This window comes from Eptesicus fuscus, chromosome 8 (assembly GCF_027574615.1).
Source record: "Eptesicus fuscus isolate TK198812 chromosome 8, DD_ASM_mEF_20220401, whole genome shotgun sequence".
NCBI lineage: Eukaryota > Metazoa > Chordata > Mammalia > Chiroptera > Vespertilionidae > Eptesicus > Eptesicus fuscus.
The window spans coordinates 31940177-31952165 of NC_072480.1; the positions used below are offsets into that span (position 1 = coordinate 31940177).

The window sequence follows — 11989 nt, forward strand, 5'->3', positions numbered from 1 at the left end:
ACATCTACAAGTTGTTCAACACATTACAGTAATGTTCTAATATATGAAAAAAAATCATATTGTGATCCAATCTGTCATAGTCTCATTGGTTTCCAGATTGCAGCAAGATTAAATTTTTAGTGCTTTATATAGCCCCATCTTTCCTTACTTACTGCCATATGTTTCTACCTCCTCACTTTTAATCAGCCTCACTACACTGTCTGAACAATCAACATTCAAATTGTTTCATAACTATTCAAGCATAGAGCTTTTTATGTTTCCTAACTATGAAATTCTCTGTGATTATTTCTAGTAAGGACAGGTGGCTTACTATTGAAAAAACTAGTTTCTAGTTTCTGTAAGATATGCTTTTGATTTTTTTTTCATCTAAATTAAATTGATATATTTTGATACTTGGCACATATTGATTTGCTATCAAATTATATCTCTATGATGTGCAGCACTTTATATCAACTGTTTCTTATAAACTGATATACAAACATCACTCTACTTTGTAATTTATTTATGAGACTACTAAATAAATCACTGCAAAAGGAGAATATCTTTAAAGGACAAATAAACTAGTTTTAAAAAATCCCAGTAGAGGCATATAAAGGAGAATAGGGAAATAAAAAGGCAAAATGATCCAAACTGATTCTTTTTGTGTTATGAAGTTGGTATATGGAAATATTGCTAACAATATAAGCAACAAAATATCTTGGTTAAACAAAATTTTGGAATCTTTTGACTGTGTCTATAGTACCCTTTGGCACTGATATAACAAGACGGCATTACTGGTGTGTGTGTGTGTGTGTGTGTGTGTGTGTGTGTGTGTGTGTGTGTACACTAGAAAACAAGATGGAGCATATGGACATAGTTTAGCCTTAATAATAATTACAAATTCCTAGAACATTTAGTGTGAGCATGTATTTTTTTAAAGAAAAGTACATATTGTCTAAAAGAAAAAAAAACACTATTTCCTAATATTATGCTCTAGTTAAATGCTGCAGTTATAAATCAGATATTAGAATGATCAAAAAGTGAGCAGGGGTTCTATGACTGCTTTTCTCTTTTAGGATTATTCATCAGTGTTTTTTCCATAACGACAAACATTTAAAAATGTGAGAAAGATGGGAAAAATATTTCTATCAGAAGGAAGTTCCTTTCTTATTTGTGTCTCCACATCACCCAGTGTTACGCCCGAAAAGCTGGCCGCATTCACAAAGCACCCAAAAGACGCCTCTCATGTAAAAAACAAAGGGTTTATTAAAACCAGCATGCTAGGTCTCACAGCATACCCTGAATACAGAGTGGGGGCTGTGAGCCCCGATCTTTTGTTATACCGCAATTTTATAGACGGGGGCTCAGGGAGGATGGGAATGCTACTCAAGTTACTGAGTTAGCCTACTCTGATTGGCTGGGTGGGGGCCGGGGCTTGCTTACGAAGGTGTAGGGCGTGGTCTGACGGCGGGGAAAAAGTGGTTCAGTCCTAGCCTACGGCGGGAAAAAGTGGTTCAGTCCTAGCCTATGGCGGGAAAAAGTGGTTCAGTCCTAGCCTATGGCGGGAAAAAGTGGTTCAGTCCTAGCCTATGGCGGGAAAAAGTGGTTCAGTCCTAGCCTATGGCGGGAAAAAGTGGTTCAGTCCTAGCCTATGGCGGGAAAAAGTGGTTCAGTCCTAGCCTATGGCGGGAAAAAGTGGTACAGTCCTTTCATTCCCCCCTTTTTCTTTTGGGCAGTCTCTAATCCTAGAGACCCTCTGGCTCAGTCACAGCTGCGTATTGCTGCCTGATGATCATGAGCTTAATATCTCCTATTCTCTGCTGTATGAATTTTATGAGTTTATTTAGAATACAGGGTCCTATGGTGAGGATTAACAGCAGGACTATGAGTGGTCCAGCAATTGCTGACAAGAGGGTTGTTAACCAGGGTGACTGTGTAAACCAAGATTCAAACCACCCTCTCTGTGCCTCCCGCTCTTTTTGTCGCTCAGCCAGTCGCTGTCGGAGTTTGGTCATGGATTCTTTAATTACCCCTGTGTGATCAGCATAGAAACAGCACTCTTCCCTGAGGGCTACACAAAGTCCACCGTCCTGCATAAATAGGAGGTCTAGGCCCCGTCTGTTTTGCAGGACTACCTCTGAGAGTGACGTGAGGGAGTTTTTAAGGGCTGTTATAGAAGTCTCTAATTCTTTTAAGTCCTGATCTATGGCAGTTTGGAGCTGCTGCAATTGGCTAGACCCTTGGATAAGAGCTGTGGTCCCAACTCCTATTCCTGCTGCTGTTCCAGCTCCCAAGAGAACGGCCAAAGTGAGTGACAAAGGCTCCCTCCGGAAGCGGGTGACCTGCCCTTCTGCTTTATCCTCGAATGAGTCTGCTCCATGGTATAATACCCGGGGAAACAAACGGACCATCACACAGAAATGGTGGTTGTTGTCAAAAATAGCAGTGGACACACAGGGGGTTAGGCCAGTGTTGCAGGCCCACCAGGTTCCTGCCTCTGAAGCCAGGTACTTATTAGTAGAGTTTGTGGGGACAATTCTGGCACATAGTTGCTGGTGACTTGGAGGGGGATTTCCTATGCAGAGTCCCCTGCCAGAAACCTCAGGGAGGGTTAGCTGGTGATTACTCCCCCAGTTACAGGCAGAGGGGTTGTTTGTTAGGTTGTAAACCCCGTTCACAGCAATCCCTTCGTAGTAGGGGGGTGCCACCGAGAGACAGAGCCAGCAGGACTGAGTTAGTCCATCCTGAGTCGCATTAAGAGCAGCGTAGGCCCCGCTTATGAGGTTGAACAGGGGGAATCTCCCACTTGATCCCGTTAGGGCAGGAGCCTCGCTACTCAGGGCCTGCAAGGCGTTTTCTGGGGTGGCTGTAACCGGGGGAGGAGTTGCCCTTGTCCTTACTGATTGTTGACTGCGAGATGGTTGGACTGGTCGAATTGCCAGGTTGGGCCCCACAAGGACTGGTGTAGCCTTTTTCTGTAGCTTGACAGTAAACCAGAGGCCAAAATCATGCCCAGAGGCATAGAACCTAAGTCCCCATGTCCTCCCCTTATGCCAGCGGTTAAGCTTGTTGCTCATTCTGCCTATTTCCGTAAAGGAGATATTCAGTCCATTGCATAAAGCACTTGCGACACATTCTCTCCTAGTGCTATCCCGGTGAACAGTAAGCCAGTCTGATTTTGATCCGGTGACCCAATGAGCTGACCCTGTGGTTTCACACCCCCATGCTGCACAATAGAGGGATTCAGGCCCACCGCAATGCCGCATCATATATCGGCTGCGGTCATCTTTCGGGCAAACATAAAAGGTGAGGGCCTTGAGGAGGTAGCGTTTATGTGGGGTACTGCACCCCGCTGTTTCGAAACCTGGGGCCGGGCCACCGTACCCACTATGATAGTCGGTACCTTTGGGGATGTTATTAGGGTTCTCAATGTCTTGTATGTCCTAAGTGTCCAGGCCAACGGCCAGTTGGCAGATATCAGGGTGTAATGTGGGCCACCAGCTACCCGGTGTGTGTGTACCCTCGACCGACCAGACCACTTGTCCTGTTGGGTTGATGACTTCCCAGGCTAAGGCCGCAGGGGCATGGGGGTTACCTGCCATCGGACTGGGCAGGCAAGGGCTTACGGCGAAGGCGAAGCTTAAGAGGATTGTCAGTCCTCTCCATTGTCCATTCAGGTCCTGGCTGTGGGGCAGGCTTGAGATGAGAGGCATGGATCCATGATGAGATGCCATCTACTTTCACCGCAGTTGGAGTGGTCAGCAGCACTACGTAGGGTCCTTTCCACCGGGGCTCTAAGCTGTGGGTCTGGTGCCTCCTCACGAACACTGAATCTCCAACGTGGAAGGAGTGGGGCACCTTGAGGTCTCCTGGTTGGTAAGCAGAGGCTAGAGGCTTCCAGACAAATTGTTGGATTCCCTCTAGGGCTTTTAACCTGGCAAGCAGAGGTGCATGGGGTGATAAGTTCGAATCTGTGGCAGGTGACATTTTTGAGATTGGAGGTGGGGTTCCATACAGAATCTCAAAAGGGGTGAGGTTATACATGGAGGGTGAGGGAGTGTTCCGGGCACGGAACAGGGCGTAAGGTAGGAGCATGGTCCAATCCTGAATGCCAGTCTCTAAGGTCAATTTAGTTAAGGTCTCCTTGATTGTTCTATTCATTCTTTCTACCTGCCCTGAACTTTGGGGACGATAAGCACAATGTAATTTCCAATTAATCCCCAACACCTTGGCCACTCCCTGACTTACCTGGGCCACGAAAGCAGGTCCATTGTCTGACCCAATTACCTGGGGCAGTCCAAACCGAGGAAAAAGTTCTTCCATAATCTTCTTTACCACCACTTGGGCTGTTTCCTTCCGGGTGGGGTAGGCCTCTACCCATCCTGAGAAAGTATCTACAAAAACTAAGAGAAATCTTAATCCATATTTGGCTGGCCTGATTTCAGTAAAGTCTACTTCCCAGAATTGGCCAGGCCTATTTCCTCTTAGTCTCTTATCCTCTGAGGTTTGGGATTGATGTGCATTCACAATCTGACAGGCCTGGCAATTCTTAGCTACTTGTTCCGTCAACCTCTTGTTCTCTGTAGCCGCTAAGGAAAAGGGTTGTTCCCTCAGCAGTTCTTGCATTTTTCTGGCACCTAGATGAGTGAGCTGATGAACGTGCTGTAAGTAGGAAGTTGCCTGTTGTTCCTTACTTTTAACAGTCGTGGGTGCCAGATTCTCCTCTGGGGTCTCAGTTATTAGTGCCAGAACTCCTGCCCCTCGAAGAGCTGCTGCCTTGGCTTCCTCATCTGCCCGCCGATTCCCTACGGCTATAGGGTCTGATCCTTTCTGATGACCAGGGCAATGGACTATAGCCAATTCGGTGGGCAGCAGAACTGCCGCCAATAGTCCAAGGATTTCAGCCTTGTGCTTAATGTCCTTTCCGGCTGAGGTTAGTAGTCCTCTTTGCTGGTATATGGCCCCATGTACATGAGCAGTAGCAAATGCATAGCGACTGTCTGTATAGATGGTAGCCTTTTTTCCTTTAGCCAATTCTAAGGCTTTTGTGAGAGCAATCAGCTCCGCTTTCTGGGCTGAGGTCCCTTCTGGCAGCCCTGCTGACCATATGGTCTTAGTTCTGCTGACCACCGCCGCCCCCGCATGTCTCTTACCCTCTCGCAGGAAGCTGCTACCGTCCGTGAACCAGGTTACTTCTGAGTTGGGTAATGGAAGGTCCTTCAGGTCGTGGTGGATTCCTGCTTCCTCTGCCAGGATGTCTTGGCAGGAGTGCAAGACTGGATCCGCAGCTTCGTCCGGGAGCAGGGTGGCAGGGTTTAAGGTAGAAGGGGGCCCAAAGGTTACTCGATCCTTATCCAACAAAATGCTCTGATAATGGGTGATGCGTGCATTTGAGAGCCACCGGTCTGGGGGCTGCCTGATAATGCTTTCCAAAGCATGCGGGGCTATGATGGTCAATTTTTGTCCTAGAGTCAGTTTATCGGCATCTTTGGCTAACAGAGCAGCGGCAGCGATAGCTTTAAGACAGCGGGGCCATCCTCCTGCTACCGAGTCCAAGCGTTTGGACAGATAGGCCACTGGCCTCCTCCAGGGTCCTAGGGTCTGGGTTAGGACTCCTCGGGCTGTCCCTCCTCGCTCCTCTATGTAGAGGGTGAAGGGTTTCTCAACATCGGGGAGTGCCAGTGCTGGGGCTGACAATAGGGCCCTCTTGATGTCATCAAAGGCCTGCTGCTGTTCTGGCCCCCAGGAAAATTCCGCATCCCCTTTTAGAAGTGGATAAAGTGGGGCGGCTAATGATGCAAACCCCGGGATCCATAGTCTACAGAACCCAGCCGTCCCCAGGAACTCTCGGAGTTGTTTCCTGGAGGCGGGTACGGGAATCTGCACAACAGTCTTTTTCCGGGCCTCCGTCAACCACCGCTTTCCTTCCCGGAGAGTATATCCTAGGAAAGTTACTTCCCGCCTGCATATCTGGGCCTTCTTAGCTGACGCCCGGTACCCCAGCTGAGCAAGTTCTTGCAATAGGGAACGGGTCCCATACTCACATTCCTCCTGAGACGGTGCAGCCAACAGTAGGTCGTCTACGTACTGGAGCAGAGTCACCTCCGGGTGTCGGGTTCTGAAGGAACCCAGGTCCTGGTGGAGGGCCTCATCAAAAATGGTGGGTGAGTTCTTAAAGCCCTGGGGTAGCCTTGTCCAGGTCAGTTGCCCCGCTATCCCGGCCTCTGGATCAATCCATTCAAAGGCGAACAATGGTTGGCTGCTTTCACAAAGCCGTAGACAGAAGAAAGCATCCTTCAAATCTAATACAGTATACCAGGTTCTGTCAGGTTGAAGGGTGCTTAGAAGGTTGTAGGGGTTAGGTACAGTGGGATGTATGTCCTGTACCCTACTATTAATCTCCCTCAGATCCTGCACTGGTCGGTAATCTCCCGTTCCTGGCTTTTTGACAGGGAGGAGTGGTGTGTTCCAGGCTGACTGGCAGGGCCTCAAAACCCCCTCTTGGATTAGCTTCTGAATGTGTGGTCTAATTCCTTCCCGAGCCTCCCTACTCATGGGGTACTGTCTGACCCGAATTGGTGCTGCAGAGGTCTTTAGGGTGACCACCACTGGGGGTTGGTTTTCCGCCAGCCCTAGCCCGGCCTTCTCGGCCCAAGCATCTGGATACTCCTCAAGCCAGGTTGTCATGTCCTGCTTTTCTACTGGAGAGTTGTACAGGCGATACTCATCTTCTACAGACATAGTTAGGGCTGTGACTACCGGCCGTTCTACCAAGGGACTCAGAAACTCTACTCTGGGTCCCTCAGGGTCGAAGGTGATGCGGGCCTTCAGTTTAGTGAGCAGGTCTCTCCCCATTAATGGGGCCGGGCAATCAGGTATCACAAGGAAGGAGTGATGGACTTTTCCCCTTCCCAGGTCCATGGTCCTCCTGGTAGTCCAAGCCCGGTATCGGCTCCCATTGGCACCTCTTACTAAAGACCGCTTGGTTGACAGTGGTCCCAAGGGCGCTTGCAAAACCGAGTAAACGGCTCCAGTGTCTACTTCAAAGTCAATGGGAGTCCCCTCCACGTTAAACTTTACCCTGAGCTCGGGGAGGGGGTCCGAGCCCCGTCGCCCCTAATCTTCATCCAGGGCTAACAGGGCAGGCTGCTTAGCCTGCAGGCCCTTCTTGGGTCTCTTAGGACAGTCTTTCTTCCAGTGCCCATGTTCCTTGCAGTAGGCACACTGGTTCGGGTCTAAGCTTGGCCGTGGCCCGGTACTGCCTCCCTTTTCTTTCTGTTTCTTTCCACTATCTACCACTGTGGCCAGGATTTTAGTTAATTCCTTATTTTTTTTTTTGTTTCTAGCATCTTCTCTTTCTTCTCTCTCTTTTTCCTTCCGCTCTTCCTTTTCTTCCTCTGTTTCCCTTTTGTGAAAAACTTTATCTGCTTCTTTGACTAAATCTCTAAGGGTGAGGTCTTGTAATCCTTCTAGGCGTTGTAACTTACGCCGTATATCGGTAGCGGACTGGCCAATGAAGGCCATGGCCACTGAAGCCCTTTGGTCCTCCGATTGCGGGTCAAAGGGTGTGAACCTCCGATAGGCTTCCATTAGCCTTTCTAAAAAGACCGCGGGGGACTCAGTGGGGCCCTGAACGACCTCTCTTACCTTAGCCAAATTGGTGGGCCGCCTGGAAGCTGCCCGGAGACCCGCCACAAGAGCCTGGCGATAGGAGGACAGATGCTCCCTACCTTCTGAAGAATTTGGATCCCAATTAGGGCGCGTTAGCGGGAAGATGTCATCAATGATGTTCGGCAACTGCGTCGGACGCCCGTCTAGTCCCCGGACGTTCTTTCGTGCTTCTAGAAGTATGCGGTCTCTCTCTTCAGTAGTGAAGAGAGTCCCGAGTAGCTGTTGGCAGTCTTCCCAGGTGGGCTGATGAGAGAACATGAGAGACTCCACGAGACCTGTTAGTCGGGTGGGGTCCTCAGAGAAAGGAGGATTATTATTTTTCCAATTATACAGGTCTGAGGAGGAAAAGGGCCAATATTGGAGGGCCGGCATTTCCCCCCTTTCCCCATTGTCTACCATTGGCCCATATGGGCGCAACGGCAGAGTAGTGGCTACAGGCCCTTCGTCTGGCTGGAATCGGCTCCGAGTCCGCAGTGCAGGTCCGCTGCCTGGCGGCGGCGGGGGGCCCTCAAGAGTAGAATCTGGGGAGGCCGCCATCGGGGACATGGGTGGAGGAACTGGGCCAGGTGCCGGAGGAGGTCCTTGGTCGCGCCGCGGAGCTCTGGCCGAGGCATAAGGAGGTGGCGGGGGATCAAGAAGGAAAAGATCAGATTGTGAGTCCGGAAGAACCGGGGGAACAGAGGGTGGAGGAGAAGGCAGAGCTGGCTTTACAGGAAGAATAGCAGGTTCGGAAGCGGAGACCGACGACCTAGAGAGGGAATCAGGGGGTAAAAAGGGCTTAACCCACACCGGGGGATTTTCACATAAGTCTTGCCACACCAAAATGTAAGGCTCCTGGTCCGGGTGTCCATGTCGGCCAGGCTGAAAAACAAGATTCCTCACTTCCCTTATGAGAGGCAAATGGAAAGACCCCTCCGGGGGCCATCCGACCTTAAAGTTAGGCCACTCGGACGAGCAGAAAGTCTGCCATTTGCTCTTTTTGATGACAAGGGAAAGATTTTGAGCTCGTCCCTTGACCTCTGACCAGCGGCCTAGGGTCAGGGACAAAGGAGTAGAAGTACTCTGGCCCATGACCGCGAACACACACACACACACGACAAGAAACAAAGAACAAAGGACAAGGACAGACACAACACGTTGAGACAAGAATTTAAGGATCCAAAAAGAAGGTTTTTCAAAACCAATTGACCTGACTGGCAACAGAGTTTCAGAATCAATATTAAGCAGATGAGAGGGATCCAGGCGTCCCCGGTCCTCTCCAGATTCCACCAGGGCGTCCCCCGGGGATGTGGCCTGCGACCTCCCGACACGTCTGTCAGCCGCAGTCGGGGGAGACTCACGTCCCTCCCCGACAGCCACCAGACCGAACAGATTTGCCAGTTCTGACAAGATTTTTATTCCCAAATTTCGAAGCGATCGCTATTCAAGAGGCGCCTTCACTTACCCCAAGAAGCGTCTGTTGGAGCCCGAAGGCGGCCGCCGCAATCTCGGTGGAACCTCCAAATGTTACGCCCGAAAAGCTGGCCGCATTCACAAAGCACCCAAAAGACGCCTCTCATGTAAAAAACAAAGGGTTTATTAAAACCAGCATGCTAGGTCTCACAGCATACCCTGAATACAGAGTGGGGGCTGTGAGCCCCGATCTTTTGTTATACCGCAATTTTATAGACGGGGGCTCAGGGAGGATGGGAATGCTACTCAAGTTACTGAGTTAGCCTACTCTGATTGGCTGGGTGGGGGCCGGGGCTTGCTTACGAAGGTGTAGGGCGTGGTCTGACGGCGGGGAAAAAGTGGTTCAGTCCTAGCCTACGGCGGGAAAAAGTGGTTCAGTCCTAGCCTATGGCGGGAAAAAGTGGTTCAGTCCTAGCCTATGGCGGGAAAAAGTGGTTCAGTCCTAGCCTATGGCGGGAAAAAGTGGTACAGTCCTTTCAACAGAAAAATTTTGTGAATGCTTTATTTTTAAATCACATATCATATAGTAAAAAATTACTTAAAATGTTAGAATAGAAAAATCAAATATTTAGATTTCTCCAGATAAGGAAAAACCTTTTTATACAAACCTTAAGATAACTAAATATTAAAATTTACTAATTTTCATTTTAAAAATCATGTTAAATGCCATAAAAATATTAGAGAAAAGTCTTAACTGCAGTAGAAATCATAAATTTCTGGCATTAAAAATCTAACAATTTTAAAAGCTTTCTGGAAAAGAGTAGATGACACACCTGTAGAACTGCTGGGCTAGTAGTCCTTAGCTTCCCAAAATGCAGGGTGGGCAAAAGTAGGTTTACAACAGTTCATATGGAAAATAATACAATAATTAACAATTGATAATACAAGAATAAACTCTGTTTTGTGTACTCATAACTGTAAACCTACTTTTGCCCACCCCTGAAAACTGTTGCCTGTGTCTACAGGTGAATTACTAGTGTGGGTATTTAACCTTTTGCACTCGGATGTCCAGTGTGACTCCACACGGTTAGCATTAGAATAAAGGAATCGAGAAAAAAGCAAGCGAGTGCAAAGGGTTAAACCTGTGATAGAGTAAATATAAATAACCAAATTAAGATTCTAGTTCTGAAAGCCCATGACTGATACTTGTTGGCTTGAGGCTAATATGTTGTTGTTATTATTACTTTTAAAATGTAATTGTTGCCCTGGCCAGTGTGGTGCAGTTGGTTGATTATTGTCCCCTTTACCAATATGTCACCAGTTTGATTCCCTGTCAGGGCACAATTCCCAGTAGAGTGCATCCAGGAGGCAGCTGATGGATGTTTCTCTCTCTCCCTCTCCCTCTCTCTAAAAAATCAATAAAATATATATTTTTAAAATTTAATTGTCTGAAGTGGTTCCTGTACTATCAATGTACCATTTTCAAGTAGTCCCCTGCCTATAAGAGGTGGCCATGTCAGAAATAATACATTTGAAAAATCCAAATAATAGTCATTAAATTGTAATAGAACTATATATCAAAAACTGATTAGTAAGATAAAACTTAAATTATACTCTTTGTAATTCTAATGAGATAGGATAACGTTGACTAGAAATAAGTTCTGGTTGAAGGATAAATCTTATTTTATTGTTGACATTGGTGATTGGATTAGTCAAACATTGATATTGAATTTTTTAAATATATTTCTTTATTGATTTCAGAGAGGGAGGGAGAAGGGGAGAGAGATAAACAACAATGATGAGAGAGAATCATCTATTGGTTGCCTCCTGCAAGGCCCCTACTGGGGATTGAGCCCACAATCCAGGCACATGCCCTTGGCCAGAATCGAACCTGGGACCCTTCAGTCCACAGGCTTATGCTCTATCCACTGAGCCAAACCGGCTAGGGCGATATTGAATTCTTTAACTAGAGATATAAAGATTGTTCAAAACATTCCTTAACATTATTTTCAGTTTGGAAGCATTTAGTATAATTTCACTTTCACCATTTCATTGACATATTCATGAGTAGGCACAGAAAAGCCAGTTAAATAGATTGAGGGATGGGTCATTAAAGCCTAGAGGAATTAATACCTAAGTCCATTCTTTCCAGCTTTATTGAGGAATGATTGACAAATAAAAAGAATACATTGTTAGGCTATACCAGTGGTCGGCAAACTGCGGCTCGCGAGCCACGGTTTGCCGCTCTGTTGGCTAATGAGTTTGCTGACCACTGGGCTATACGATGTGATTTGTAAAGGCTCTACAATGTTTTTTTGAAGAGCACAATATGATGGTTTAATATACAGGTACCTTCTGAAATAATTGCCACACTCAAGTTGATTAACATAACTGTCACCTCACATAGTTACAATTTTTTGGTGACAACACTTAAGGTCTACTCTCTTAGGGGATTTCAAGGATACAATACAGTATTATTAACCATAGTTACAATGCTATACATTAGGCCCCTAAAGATTCTTAATCTTGTAACTAAAATTGATACCCTTTAAGGAATGTCTCCCCAAATTCCCCCACTCTGCAGCCCTTCCCAACCTCCGTTCTACTCTGTTTTTTTTAATGAAGATGGCAAGGAAAAGACAGTACACATATGAATTTCAAGCTGAACTTTAAAACATTTTTAAAGGTTCCACATTAAGAGGTATATATGCTGACTCAGAGCACTGGTATGGGAATAAAATCACACTGAATATTTTAAAATGTAGGTTTATGATTTTGCTCTGACATTAACTGCTGAGTGGCCTTGTCAAATACAACAGTTCAATAAGTGGATCATAGAAAAAAAAGATGTAAGTGTCAAGATATAAACTTTTTTGTCCTCAATTTATTATATATAAAATGAAGGTCTTATCCTTGATGCCCTTCAGCTCTCTTAATCTGGCTTGGT

General features: G+C 46.9%; 1 protein-coding gene across 1 annotated transcript; it reads right to left on the bottom strand.

Moving 5' to 3' along the window:
• Positions 1-3538: 3538 nt before the first annotated feature.
• Positions 3539-9403, bottom strand: LOC103297712 (uncharacterized). Its single transcript, XM_054719839.1, is given in 2 exon segments — positions 3539-8081; positions 8157-9403. Coding segments are annotated over 2 exon segments (5076 nt in total). The 5' UTR covers positions 8722-9403; the 3' UTR covers positions 3539-3570.
• Positions 9404-11989: the final 2586 nt, after the last annotated feature.